General features: G+C 36.5%; 1 protein-coding gene across 23 annotated transcripts in view; it reads right to left on the bottom strand.

The window, feature by feature from the left end:
* The window catches only part of dgkg (diacylglycerol kinase, gamma), a 246,909-nt gene continuing 231,417 nt past the window's right edge, over positions 1 to 15,492 (bottom strand). For all 23 annotated transcript variants that reach the window (XM_073912639.1, XM_073912640.1, XM_073912627.1 and 20 more), the window contains 3 exons: positions 6,246 to 6,366; positions 5,399 to 5,459; positions 1 to 1,214 (listed from right to left, as the gene is read on the bottom strand). In XM_073912639.1, coding sequence (XP_073768740.1) covers positions 1,116 to 1,214; positions 5,399 to 5,459; positions 6,246 to 6,366 — 281 coding nt within the window. In that variant the 3' untranslated portion in view covers positions 1 to 1,115. The remainder of the gene's footprint in view (positions 1,215 to 5,398; positions 5,460 to 6,245; positions 6,367 to 15,492) is intronic.

Raw genomic sequence — 15,492 nt, 5'->3', positions numbered from 1 at the left:
TTTCTGTTTAGTTCGATTATGACCCTAATCTGGTTATATTCATAAAAAATCTCTGTTTACATGGTAGACTCTTAATCAAATTATTGTCCTAATCGTATTTAATCGAATTATTGGTGTCGATGTAAACATTCTCAATGATCAATACAATGGTTTCAATACCATATCAACTCTTCCAAGGCTTCTTTAAACTGGATTTTTGAAAGACCTTAAGTCCAATTCTCCACACTGAGCACTAACACTGCTGTTTTAGGAGGGAGTTTGGGGTTAAATGAACATCTAATTTATTGTAACCAATCCGGCACGGTCAGTTTTGTGGCCTGAAAAATGAACAGCAAAAAATGCCCCGAGCAAACGACAGAAGCTGAAATCTCTTTCAGGCCAGTCTAATCTATGCCTATCCCTATCAGCAGACCCCCAAAAACATCTTCATAATGGATGAGTTTGCTGTTTCATCTCTTTAGCGGTGGCATGTTGTAGGGCCTAGGAGAGGCACTGGAATGAGTGCTTTGCATGCACTGATGTATAATTCAGTAAGCTCCTCCAGAAGGAAAGTTTGTTCCCTGGTCCTGCTAGGCTAAGCCAGGGCCCAGTGACGTCCATATGTGCACCACCGACCCTCAGGTAAAGAACATTATCGTGTCAGGGTGCTTTTCGCTCTCTTTCTCTTTTTGATTTGAACACATTTGTTCTCCATTTCCCTTGCTCTTCTAATCTTCCCTCTCTTTTTCTCTTGGATTTGGCAGTATCTTCTGATGGGCCGTCTCAAGAGTAGAGAGAGGGCACACAGTGTGATCCCAAGGCAGTGGCCTACTGGTCTGGGGGAATTTGGTTGGAATTGAGTCATAGCTTACAGGTCACAGGCCTGTGATAAGACGATCTGGATGATAAGACACAGGAAGTGGTCATGACACTCAGACAGGGTCCGTGTTGGGAGATGGAATCCATTAGAGGCCCATTACAGTGTTGTGTTTGTATTGATTTGTCTCACAAAAAGGGTTTGAATGGTCTCTTCTCTTTGGGTCTCACCAACCAAAGATGAAGAAGAGGCTGAGAAAGGTGGAGACGCTTGAGTGTGATTGTATGACTGTAGAAGAGTGACCTTTGGAGTCCCACATCTAGTCCCGACTTCTGTTGCGCTTCTTAAAGAAGAAGAACGGCGTTTTCTGTGGCGGACCCAACAGCATTGGCACCTGGTTCTTATGCGTGATCCGTATCTGCAGATAAGAAGGGAAGATTACTCTCTGAAGAACAGCAAATCTGAACAGTTGGTTAAATCCTTCTGCTTGTTAATTTACTCAGTCTTTTAAACAGTTGTCTTGCTCGCATTTGGCAAACGAGCTGACAGAAGTCACACATGTCCAGATTAACGGGCACAAATTTGAGAACGTGAGAGCTGACCTTGAAACTGAAATAACATCCTATATTCCCCTCTGCACAGTTGGGCAAATTAGAGAGGACTAAAAGCACAGCGGCACACTTTTTATAGAGTTTGTGCTGATGGAGAAGTATATATAGCAGAGGACATTGTGCTGGAGCTACGTGCAGATGGAAAGCTGCATGTTTATTTCACTCTCCTAATGACATAATCAGTCAATGGCAGTGTGTGACATGACAGTGTTTTAATTAACAGTCTGCTCGCTGGGATGGTTGAATGTACGAAGCTGAAACAATATGGAGGAGACTGTTTTCTGAGATAGAAAAATGGTTGTATCCTGAATTGATTGGGTTTGAAAGCATATTGGGTGATTATGTATCTTATACTGTAAACCCCACTGTTGTCATTACTAAAGATATTAAGTTAATATAACTTGACATTACTTAAAATAACAAGTTTTGGCTTTAAAACTTAAAACAGGTGTGTTTAACTTACTCATTAGGCAGCAAAAACTCAATTAATATTTTATGTTCTTTGAACTAAACATTTAAATTCATTTCAATGATTCACCATGTCTCTGTTTAAAATGATTGGTTGTGCTTGAACTTCTGCCTTGACCGTCGTGCTGATTGGTTAATATATGACACAAGGTGGTCATTTTGCTTGTTAGAAAAAGAAAAGTTAAATAAGTAAGTAGATATTTAAATGCTTATAAATATTTTTCTTAATTGATAAACATTCAAGGGCGACACGGTCACACGGTAAGTAGTGCTGTCACCTAACAGAAAGAAGGTCGCTGGTTCGAGTCCCAGTTTGGTCATTTGGCATTTCTGTGTGGAGTTTGCATGTTCTCCCTGTGTTGGTGTGGGTTTATTCTGGGTGCTCCATTTCCCCCCACAATACAAATACATGCGCTAAAGGTGAATTGGGTAAGCTAAATTGTCCGTAGTGTATAAGTGTATGTCCTGGTCCTCCAGGTTAGGGTTGAGCGTTTGGGATAATGATCCAGCTTGTAAAATTAGTTACGAAACCAACATGGTGCTGCTAAATATCAACTACAATATAAACGACCCTGGGAGTATGCAAGTAAGTAAAGAATATAAAAGTTTTGCATTATATAGCAAACAGTATGTGTGTAACATTTGTTTTTTAAATAAAAAGTCTTAAAATGTAAACAACTTATAAAAAACATCCCATAATGTAAAAATACTTTGTCATTTAATAAGAATATATTATTAACTTAATTAAAAAAAAAAAAATGTCAGATAGAACCTTATAATTTTAAGGTGACGATCTGTACTTGAACATTTTAAGTAATTTGTAAATAAACAATTTATGTTAATTCAATGAAGAGACCACATTTGGTCAACTTGATTTCATGAGTTTGTCGATTTCCCATTACATGAATTAACTGAGAGAATCACTTTCCTCAAATCGTTTGAGTAGCCTCAACTTAATAGGTTTACACTGTACGATTGGGTTTTATTTGTATGACTTTACTTCATGGGATTTTTAAGAACTGGCAGGTTCAGCAGTCTCTTCCAGAATCCAGAATATGCATGTATTAACATTCTTTGGTCATTTGGAATGTAGTATAGCATAATCATTGTGGTGCAATTTGCCGAACCAACAAAACCACTGGCAGGTTCAGCAGTCTCCAACCAACAAAACCAGCAATAAAAATAAAGAAAAAGACTGGATGTTACTAGCCAATTCATTTTGAGTTGCAATATGTTCTATAACCTGATATTGCAAGCAATTCCAAGGTCATGCATATTATCTCTAGCAATTGCATGAAATACTGCCATGCAAAAGCAAAAAGGTGAAAATAAATGGACAAATCTGAAAAATCCATGACCGTCATAAAATTGTGGGTAGGTATACTGAGTTAATTAAATCATTTTTCTAATTGTCTTATTGTCAGTGTCACATTTATAAATACATTTGTGGGGCAACTACATTTTTTAAAGTCACTTTTGATGATGATGTTGATGATGACTTTCACACTCTAGAAAGTTAAAAGTTTACCAAAAACTTCATATTCTGTTCTCATTTACTCTAGCTTTACTTGGTCCAAACTAGTTTCTTTCTTTGTTTGAGTTATTTTAAAGACAGGCAAAAACCTGTAACCATTGACTTTTATAGTATATGTTTTTCTTACTGTGGATGTCAATGAATACAGTTTTTGATCTTTCTTTAAAATATCTTAATTAATGTTCTACAGGAAAAAAAAATGCAAACAGGTTTTATTTAAACGAAAGGTGAGAAAACAGATTATATATATTAATTTATAGGTGACACAGAGGCTCAGTGGTTAGCACTGTCACCTCAAATTAAGAAGGTCGCTGGTTCAAGTCCCGGCTGTCCCAGTTGGCGTTTCTGTGTGGAGTTTGCATGTTTTCCCTGTGTTAAATGGGTTTTCTTCCAGGTGCTACGGTTTCCCCCACAATCCAATGACATGCGGTACAGGTGAATTGATTAAACTAGCTGTTCACAAGGTTGTTATAAATGTGGCCAATATCAGATTTCCAGTGTGAACAGATCATGATCCTAAACTGACCTGTATGTGCAAAAGTACAATTACGGACAGCACAAAATGTCTAGTTATGCACACAATGTGTGTACTTTATGAAGTACGCACGTTGTCAGATTAAGTTTAATATGATTATTGCACTTTTCACAAACAAATGTGGTTTATTTGATGAACTGTAGATGGTTGTTCTGCTACTACTAATGTGTATTTTGGCATTTGAAACCTAAAAAAAAGGCCTCTTGTAATTCAAAACACTGACCATGTGTGGCTTTGTGCGCATCTTTCTGACCACTGGTGAACTCATCAAGAGTAATGAGCAGCTGCAGATTGACCTGTGAAGGCTGAGTTTTTATATTCATATCATATTCATATCATAGTCTTTCATATTTGGTTCTGTTAATGGATTAATTATTAAAGTGAAATCCAGCTATTATATGTAGGCCAATGTGCTTTATTCAATTAATATTTATGCAATTTTTTTGGATATATTTTTTATGTTAAATTTAACTGAACAATATTTTTTTAAAGGTAAATGGTTTATGTTTGATTAACAAGTGTCAGTTTTGCGTAAATGCCCATTTTCAAAATGAACAACTCTTAATAGTAAAGTATTTGCCCTGTGTGTCATTCTACTATGCTGCTGAAGAGCAGATGATGTCGATCGAAGATTATGTAAAAGTCACATAAAATCCTACATAACTGATCACACTGCGGTCTGAAACATCGCAGTCGCCACACAACATCATAAGACATTAATATTAGGTTAGATCGTGACGTCAGGTGATTAAAATTCAATTTCTAGAGAGCGTTGTAGAATGTTATTTCGATGTCCAATAACGATATCAAATTACATTGATATTTGGTTGATTTTAGGTTGTGTTGGAAAGTGACCAAAATCTAACATCTGATACATGTCATAGTGGTAACGTCCACACAACGTCAAAGTGTAACATGATTAGACGTTGATATTTGGTTGATGTTAGGTTGATTTTAGGTTGGACGTTGGACATTTCCTAACAAAATTCAACATCCTCACGATGTTGGGGTACAAAGTCAATATGATGTCAGGGATCAGATCTGTATTTATTACTACATATGAAAGTGGCACAAATCTGAATTGAAAAGATTAGATTCCATGTGGTTTGGGCTGTTCACACTGTCACAACAAAAACAGATCTAAGTAACATAATGTCTGTTGTGTTGATGCATAAAATCTTTCTTAATCCTTTTGCACTTGTAGGGGAGAACAGTAGTGTTTACAAGCAAAATACATTTTTATTGAATTGTTCACTGTGGCAAACTGTTCTGAACTCCTGAACGAAAATTCACTTTGGCTTCATTTTGTTCAAAATTCAATCTGAGATTTGACTTGAAGGTATTAAGGCCTTTGGTTCTGTTTATTCACATTGTCTACTATGGCTTATGAAAGAGTCTGTGTTTCCGAAATTCAAATAAAAGAGTAAAAGAAAGCAAAAATCAAGTGAGCTGACCGTGCATGGCGGCTGCATCCACGGCTCTCCATCAATCTGCATGGGCAGCAGTCGGGACGTCCTGCGGACAGAGAGACAAGTAGAGAGAAAGAAAGACAGAGCTGTTACGGGTCAGGTCGTTGACCAGGCAGAACGCGGGCACGAGGCTCCTATACAACACTTTTCCTGGACGGCTCTGAACACTGCACTCTTTGTTCCCACAGCTTGTTCCCAGCCGGGCCCCTTACTCTCTAAACCAACACACTCACACAGTTCAGCACCTCCGTCCCCATATGAACACAATGTAACAAAAAGTTAGTTTAGTCTTTTCAGCAGGGCCACCACAAGTTAAAGCAACACCGCATGGGAGAATGACAATGATGAATGCCCTATTAACATCCATTACGGAAAGTATGAGGTCGCAGGCAGACCATCCTGTGTACAGGTGAGGAAACAGCAGCAAGAATTGTGAATAAACTCCTCACTCTTAAGGTCATTATGAGGGTTTAATGGAGCGAAGCAGGCCGGGGAAACACAAACTTGTGAACTAGCAGCTCAGACGTGATGAGTCTCCAACGGTTCATTAGCATACATCAGGACTGAGCAGTGTGTGTGTGTGTGTTTAGACATGCTACAAACATCATTATTCATCAGTGTGAGGCATCTAGAAAGTTAAAGCTGTTGGCAAAGCGAATGACAGCAGGTCAAAGGTCTGATTTATAGGCTGCATTGGCCAAGAGTGGACGTCTTGCAGAGGGGGAGGGTGTAGAGAGACGTTTCAGAGCCATGGACACAAGTGTTTGTCTATGAGCTGGACAAACACTGAACTCTTAGTCAATGTGTATGTGGATGGGCATGAACTGCTGACCTGATGGTGACATTGGAACACTGTGCAAGGCGCCGTCCAGCACTCTTCAGTCCTGTATAGATCTGACCCATTTCGATGGCTCCTTCCAAACCCACCACCTCCAGAAGCTGATCGCTTAGATCTGTTTATCCAGAAAAGAAGAAGACGGAGAGATTCTTATCATTCATGTATCAGCTTTTGCTTATGTGTTTTTACTAGATTTCCTAAAGAGAGAAGACAAAAGTCTTGTCGCCTAGCTACGTTTTAGGAACAACAAATAATAACTTGACCTATAGTTAATCATTTGGTATCAGAAATGGCTTATAAGAGAGGCAAAGGCCTCTAGATTATGCTTATTTTAACAAAATAAAATATGATCATGCCTTGATCTTTAATTATTTAATTAGGACAGTAACGTCTGACTTTGCTTAGACAACTTAACAGAAATTATGTACAGTATAGAATATAAGCTCATGGTGCAGTGGAAAAAGAATTAATATTGTGTATGACTCCCATGAGCTTGAAGGACTGCACCCATGCTCAATAATGTTCATATTTGGTGACTGGGCTGGCCAATCCTGGAGCAACTTGACCTTTTTTGCTTTCAGAAACTTTGATGAGGAGGCTGAAGAATGAGGAGTGCTATTTTCTGCCACTTTTCCAAATGATCAACTAGAAGTCAAGTTATTATTTGTTGCTCCTACAATTGGGATCAATGATAAGACTTTTGTCAGGTAGTGTATTTGAGTTGGTTACAAATTTTTGGAGTACAGTTTTTGACATCATTAAATGTTTGTAAATAGTAGATGATGCTATTTTTAGATGAACTGTCCCTTTAAGGTAACCTCTAAATACTCCAAAAGATGCTGAGAAATCAATGTAGCTATGGATAATTCTAATGTTAAACATAGAATTTACAGCAAAATATTTATAAACAGAATATAACTGGATCTATATCACATCTGCATCACCACATAAACACTAACACTAGGAAAGTAAATCAATAGTTTGAAGCATGAAAGAATATGTCAACACAGGCTCATTGGAAATACATACCTCTACAAAACTACATACGTACTTCAATATGTTTGACAGCAGTTTCTTGTTAAAACGAATGCTACAGGGCAGTAAGACATAGAGGGATTTGTTCCTTTTCACACTAATGATATTTATAGAGGCTTGTATTGACATTTTTTCCCACACAACACCAAATAAATACAGCAAAACAACTTAACAATGTTCATAGTTTAGACTCTGTTTTTCTGTCATGGTCAGTTTGCTCAATAGCTCACTTTGTTCGAGTCCTGTGTAACTAATTTGCGAATAGAGAAATTAAAGCTATGTAAAATCAAGGTAAAACTATGTGGTTGGGGTGCAATTTCATCTTGTGTTTGCTTAATAAAAAAACTGTTGGTTAGGTTTAGCAAAGAGTTTAGGTTAGTGGTTTGTTTGGTGACCTAAATGACATATCAAACCTTCTAGACCTGTACAAGAAGAATGTGTTTCTGAAACATCTAACAAAATGTACAGTAACATTTTGATGGTCCACTTGAGTATCAGTAGACTGTCTGCTTAACATCTGTTGATACTGCTTCTTCAGCAGACATTTAACTGACTATAAGAAACTTTGCAAGTACATCTCAACTTACACTAACCCTAACTCACTGTAACCCCAACCCAAATCCCCAACCTAACAGTCTACTTATAATCTAATGAGTATTAGTTGGCATAGATGTTCAACAATTGGACTATCAAAATAAAGTGTGACCAAATGTACCCTTAGTAATGCATTTCAAATTTGCAAAATGTGATTATTACTGAAATCAATTACTGAAATATGCACTGAAACATACCTGGCACAACGTACTTTATGTTTTTGCATAAATATAGACTGAGGCACGTATTTCCAATGAGCCTGGTTTGAAAAATGAGCACAGATCTAGAGGGTAAGAGCTGCTGAGGTCGGTGGTTAAACTTACTAGTAGGCTAAGCTTTAGTAAATGCTTGTAAAACATTGTTATCCCTTTACCCACTCATTAACTTTCTCTCTCACACACTAGCAAACTAGGGTCATGACAGCAAGTGTCCTATATGCGCAAACACACACACACACTGAGGAAATGACTAAATGTCTGTTGCAGAGTAGGAGAATCAGGCCAACTAAATGAGTGATTTATAAAAGCCTCTTTATTTCATAGAAGGCCTCCTTTGGTGACTCATTATTCAAGAGCCAATGCACTCAAATCAGTGCATGATGAAGAGGATAATACATGTAATTCTGTTTCAGGAGTATGAAACTCCTGCTAATTGAGGGATCTAATGTAAATTTAGCATTAATTACTCTTTTATTTTTAAATTAGCATTTCAATTATTAAATTTTCCAGTGTTCATTCTGAGTTTTTAGTTATGTTGTCATAATTTCATTACTTTCCATTTAAATACACATTTATTTAATATTAATATTAATTAATATTTAATATAAATATTGCTAATATATTTTTACTTGTACCAATGTATAATCAGTTGCCAGGGCCTGTAGTTTTTTTATTTCATGTAATATATACACACACACACACACACACACACACACATATATATATATATATATATATATATATATATATATATATATATATATATATATATATATATATATATATATATATATATATATACACACACACACACACACACACACACACACACATATATATATATATATATATATATATATATATATATATATATAAAATTTAATATTTTATATAATATTTACACTATAAATGATCATTTATTCATTTAGAAGGCAATTTTATTTAAACATGAGGCATACAACAAAAAATCTTAAAAGGAGTTATACTTTGTATAATGTACACTTTTCTTTCAAGTGTTAAATTTTTAAATTTTCATGAAAGAAAGCCACTGTTATATCCAAGAAGCTATAATCCTAAGAGACGAGTGCTGATCTTCCTGCAGTGCAATTCTGTTCAATGGTGATCTGAGTCAAATCCAATCAAATCCAACACATTCCTGCTGTTTTCTGTTATGAAGCACCTTTTCAACAATATATTGACTTTTGTTATGCATAACAAATCATAAGTAAGGTCATACAGTATTTGAATTTTTAATTTAGGTAGAACTATTATCTTATCTAAACATATATAATGGTGTTTAAGACTCATGCATTGTCAAATTATACACTTCAGTCTGAAAAAAAGGCACCAAGGTCCATCATATTTCACCAAATCCAACTCATTTGAACAAATGTGGCCTCAGGATTATTTGACTCCAGTGTTCTTATACCATTTTCAAAAGTGAAAATAAAACAAAACCAGATGAGAAGACACATGCGCTGACTCTAGAGTAGAGAACTTGAACTATAAAGTCATGGTGCAGTGGAAAAAGAAATATTATTGTGTATGACTCCCATGAGCTTGGAGGACTGCATCCATACATCTCTGCAATGACTCAAATAACTTGAAAGTGTTTTTGCAGGACTCCCAGTGTTCATCAAGATTCTTTATATTCATCTTTGAGGCCTCCTTCATCTTACCCCAGATATGCTCAATAATGTTCATGTCTGGTGACTGGGCTGGCCAATCCTGGAGAACTTTGACCTTCTTTGCTTGCAGAAACTTTGATGTTGAGGCTGAAGCATGAGAAGGAGCGCTATCCTGCTGAAAAATTTGCCCTCTCCCATGGTTTGTAATGTAATGGGCAGCACAAATGTCTTGATACCTCAGGCTGTTGATGTTGCCATCCACTTTGCAGATCTCTCACACGCCCCCATACTGAATGTAACCCAAACCATGATTTTTCCTTTACCAAACTTGACTGATTTCTATGAAAATCTTGGGTCCATAAGGATTCCAATAGGTCTTCTGCAGTATTTGTGATGATTGGGATGCAGTTCAACGGATGATTCATCAGAACAATCTACCTTCTGCCACTTTTACAAATAATAAATTAGAAGCAATAGAATTATACAATATATATAATATCAATGGAATATATATATAAAATCAATGGAATGAGGCATGCTACTACTACCCTGCAGTTCACAAGGCCGCATGACAAATCTTCTCTTTTACAATAGCTGACCCACATTCCTAGACAATCAGTAGAAACTCTCGCACAACATCCACACAACCCAGAATTCATCATCAGTTCAAGCCGAACACCCACTATGAGCGACTAGTCAAAGAGATGTTTTCATTTCACCCATGCTGGATCTGCCTTTAAAACTCAAAGCTCATCCAGTCTATGATTAACACAAAGGTCTCTGATGTGTGACATGTACTTAAAGGCACATCTGCAAACAGCTTATGTTTACTCATCAGTCCAGAGAGGCAGAGCTAGTGTGTTTAGATGAGGCTATATATGTTGTTTAAAGAACTGTAAACACTGTTAGTTATTTTACAATGTCACCCGACAGAATGCAGGCCCGTTTCTGCAACCCAGCAGGAAACTGATGCCTAGATTATTCCTGTCTCTATGACATCGAGATTTGTGCAAGGATGATGATGCAAGTTCAAGCTCCAGAAAGTCACTTACAACCAATGCTGACTGGAGAGAAGTAGTCAGACTTTGTTATACAAAAAAAGATCAAACAACTAAAAAGACCAGTTGTGTTATCAACTTAACATATTTAGATAAAACATTCATATTTTTTTTTCCATACTACTGTGAACTCCTATGAAGACTATATCATATATATTTTTACATGATTTACAGAAGACACCTAATGAAATGCCATTTATTCTGACAATAGTTTACACACCAAAGTATACTACATATAATACAACCATATTTAAAACAAGAGCCATTTTATAACATGTTAAGGATCACTGTGCACTAATTGTATACTAACTATACACTTAGCGGCCACTTTATTAGGTACACCAGTCCAACTGCCCGTTAGCGCAAATTTCTAATCAGAAGCATGAATCCATCCTGCCTTGTATCAACAGTTAAGGCTGGTGGTGGTGGTGGTGTAATGGTGTGGGGTATATTTTCTTGGCACATTTTGGGCCCATTAGTACCCAATTGAGCATCGTGTCAACACCACAGCCTTCCTGAGTATTGTTGCAAACCATGTCCATCCCTTTTTTTGACCACAGTGTACCCAACTTCTGATGGCTGCTTCCAGCAGGATAACACACCATGTCATAAAGCGTGAATCATCTCAGACTGGTTTCTTGAACATGACAATGAGTTCACAGTCCTCAAATGGCCTCCACAGTAAGCAGACCTCAATCCAAAAGAGTACATTTGGGATGTGCTGAAACGGGAGATTCACATCATGGATGTGCTGCTGACAAATCAGCAGCAACTTTGTGATGCTATCATGTCAATATGGACCAAAATATTTGAGGAATATTTCCAGTACCTTGTTAAATCTATGCCACGAAGGACTAAGGCAGTTCTGAAGGCAAAAGAGGGTCCAACCTGGTACTAGTAAGGTGTACCTTATAAAGTGGTTGGTGAGTGTATATAAATATATTAAACCTTTATACTTTCCAACTATTCTTAAAACCATTAGATTTAACCTGATTGTCAGGAGTCGTTTATTAATTTAACATGTATACACAATTTAGTATAATGATATAACCTTGTACAGATATTTTAATGAGTATGGATCAGAATAAGTGTAGTTTCATTTGTACATTTTCCAAAGGTTATCTCAAACAATAAAGTAGACATACAGTTGAAGTCAGAATAATTAGCCCCCCTTTAAAATTTTTCCCCCAATTTCTGTTTAACGAAGTAGATAATAGCTTTAATAACTCATTTCTAATAACTCATTTATTTTAAATAATATTTTACTAGATATTTATCAAGACACTTCTATACAGCTTAAAATGACATTTAAAGACTTAACTAGGTTAATTAGGTTAACTAGGCAGGCTAGGGTAATTAGGCAAGGTATTGTATAACGGTGGTTTGTTCAGTAGACTATTAAAAAATATAGCTTAAAGGGGCTAATCATTTTGTCCTTAAAAGGAAAATAAAAAAAAATTAAAATGCTTTTATTTTAGCCAAAATAAAACAAATAAGACTTTCTCCAGAAGAAAAAAATATTATCAGACATACTGTAAAAAATTTAATTGCTCTGTAAAACATCATTTGGGAAATGTTTAAAAAAGAAAAAAAAAATCAAAGGTGTCTAATAATTATGACTTCAACTGTATAATTACCTTTAATATGCCTCTAGTGCAAGTTGGCCATTCATTCCACTGTGGCGACCCCTGATAAATAAAGGAAAAGCCGAAGAAAAATGGAAAATAAACGGATAATTGACTCCTATTCATATGAAATCAAAAATTTTCTCAAAATTTACACCAAAATGGAACAATTTATGAACTGACAATGAACAGTTGTGTTTTTACTAACAATGGTTAATATAGAGAAATAAATACTATATATCTAAAATAAATGTGCAACTATAAAAATTGAATAGCAAAATTTTACAAAGTCTACATTATGCGTATTATCTGTTGTGTCAGAACCACATGCAGTACAAAATAACACACTGAAATGGGAAAAAATTATTCAGTATCACTGATATTGTAGGTTAAGATAATAAATTCAGCAGCTGTGAATATTGCATTTACACAGGAAGTAAGTCAGTGAGTCATTTTCAAGTTTAAATATTTTACAGAGCACATTTCACGGCACAAATAACAAAACCTCCTGTGGACATGCAGAGAAGTTCTAAACTGCGCAGAGACACTCCAGGAACTCAAAATCTCTCAACAAAAACTTATATCTGGGAGGAACTTTCTTTAAAGGGGTGGTTAATCAGATATTTTTCAATGTTTGACCATCTATAATGCATGTTAAAAGAAATGTTACATCTAGGGGTGGGCTTTATGTTGTGTTGAGCTGTATTTTACTGTCAGGAAATTTGTCTTGGACTCAGTCCACAAATAACAAAAAAGACAACACTTAACATTTACCAACAACAGTGACATTTAAAAGTACCATCAAGGTAGTTTACCATTTAAAATGCTAATGGATACCGGTATAAATGACTCCTTGTAATGTTACCTTTACATAAAGGAACTTTTATTATGTAGATTTTAGGACTTGTGAAGTCACCAACTCAGGAAAAAGCTTCTTGTGGTCCCTTCAAGCAATTTGCTGTGGGCCTTAAGAAGGAAAGTAAGTAAAGAAAACTTCCCTTTGCGTTGAACTTTCTAACTCGTAGCAATTTTTCTACAAGATCACACACTAACTAAAGTGAAATAATTTGAAATAATCAAAGAGCGCTTTATTTAAGTCCTTCCACATTCTCCTCTTTGTAATATTTTTACACACTGTCAAGCCTCTTGATAGTTTTCAGCATGTGGTATGACCTGTGAATCTCTTTTGTTGAGTCATGACCTGGCTGAAGAGAAAAAGCTGCCTGCCAGTGTTTATAAAGTGTTTATTGATTGATGAGGAGTGGAGAGGTCTGAACCTGCCTGACTATGCAGCTTTGCCGGGGGATATTGTGACTCTGCTCCTCTGAAAGGTCAGACAGGAGAGGTTTGCTGAGAGGTGAACATACCGTATGTTTTGCTTGGAGGGCCGCGAAGAGCCCCAATAGAGAAATCCGTGCCTGCTATTCTTTATCCACCTCCAAAATGGCACTATTTGACAAGCATGTCAAAGATTCAGATGCTTCCTGAGCTGTACACATCTACACAGCTAATTTCCTAAAAAAAAAATTATAGGACTGAGGTTTGAAAGAATAAAAGAGGCAGGTAAAAAGTAAAGATGTCCCGATCAGGTTTTTTTTTGCCCTCGAGTGCAACAGTAAATATTTTTTTAAAATCTAATATTAAAACAAATAGCACCTCAACTTAAAATACCTGACAGGCAATCCCAAATTTACATATCTCACAGTTTACTATGGCAACATTATCATCAACTTCATAATACCTCCAGACTGAAGACATACTCATGCTTTCCACTTCAAGCTGCTTTTGTGTTCTACTTAGCCATTATTTAACCAATAGCGTCTCAAAGTGACGTCATGCTGCACACAGCTGTTTCTGTTTATTATATATTCAAGTCCTGAACGGGCGGTAAAAGCCAATTCCGATCAAGTCCGAAACTGCGTGAATGGGCCCTATTTATGTGATGGGATCTGGACATCCCCAGTAAAAAAGACAGATTAGGAATTAAGGACTGATACTGTATAATGGTTTGAATGATGGATGACTCTCCAACACCCAAAACAGCAACAATTTCCAGCCTAACATGGACTATATACTCACACAACTCTGCAAATAATCCACCAACTTGTACAAAATTCTACATACAACATGACAACTTCAAAACACTATGCAATTCTGAGTGTGCCCCACACCAGTAAGTGGGTTTGACAAACCACCTTTGGAAAACACACTCTCTTTGTCATCTCTCTGACTTTTTACAGTTTTGCACATGTGCACCGGACACTTTCTTACAATTACTCCATATTAAAAAAAACAAACAAACCCAGAAAACATTTTGAATTTATAAAGTGTGCTTCACACAGGTGAGTAGGCTTAAACCACTTGTAGAAACACTCTTTTCTCTCTCACTCTCTCTAAGGCCCAATCCCAATTCTATATTTGTATAGTTGTACACCTTGGTTTTGATCTGACAAATATTAGTTTCAAGGTTTATCTAGCTCTTCCCCTTAGCCCTAGGCCTTCAAGATAAAGAGAATTGGGGTAAGTGGAAGAGCTAAGGGCTTACTCACACTATGCTATCCGAACCGTGCCCAGGCCCGTTTCCCAGATTGTTTGTGAAGTGCGAGTTCTCTGAATTAAGCTCAGGCATGGTTCACTTGGCCGGCCCTGGCCCGGTTGGAAGGGGTGTGGTACGCTTATTGACCTTATTCTAAAATGCGGAAGTGCGCCTGTTTTCGCGATTGTCTTAGAACTTCCGATTCAGTCGCCTATGGGAGAAATGACTAGGAATAATAAACGGCAGAAAACGTCAAACTACTTGCTCTACAAACAAATGTTTGCATGACTATACAGACCAAGTAGAATAATATAACAAGAAAATATCAAATTGCAACATTAAGCAGCGTAATGAGCAGTTTTTAACATCAAAAAATGAATGAAAGTGAATGAGACCGGAAGTCTCAAGCCAAAAAGATTCATATGGCAGCGCCCACTTGTCGGCGGAGAATAAGGTGAATAGTGTGAGTGTAAAACGTGCCAGAGCCCGAAACTGAAAACGAGTCATGACTTTTAAGGAACTGTTTGATTTGCATTTATTTATCATT

This window comes from Danio rerio, chromosome 9 (genome assembly GCF_049306965.1).
Source record: "Danio rerio strain Tuebingen ecotype United States chromosome 9, GRCz12tu, whole genome shotgun sequence".
NCBI lineage: Eukaryota > Metazoa > Chordata > Actinopteri > Cypriniformes > Danionidae > Danio > Danio rerio.
This window is presented reverse-complemented; position numbering and strand designations above follow the sequence as displayed.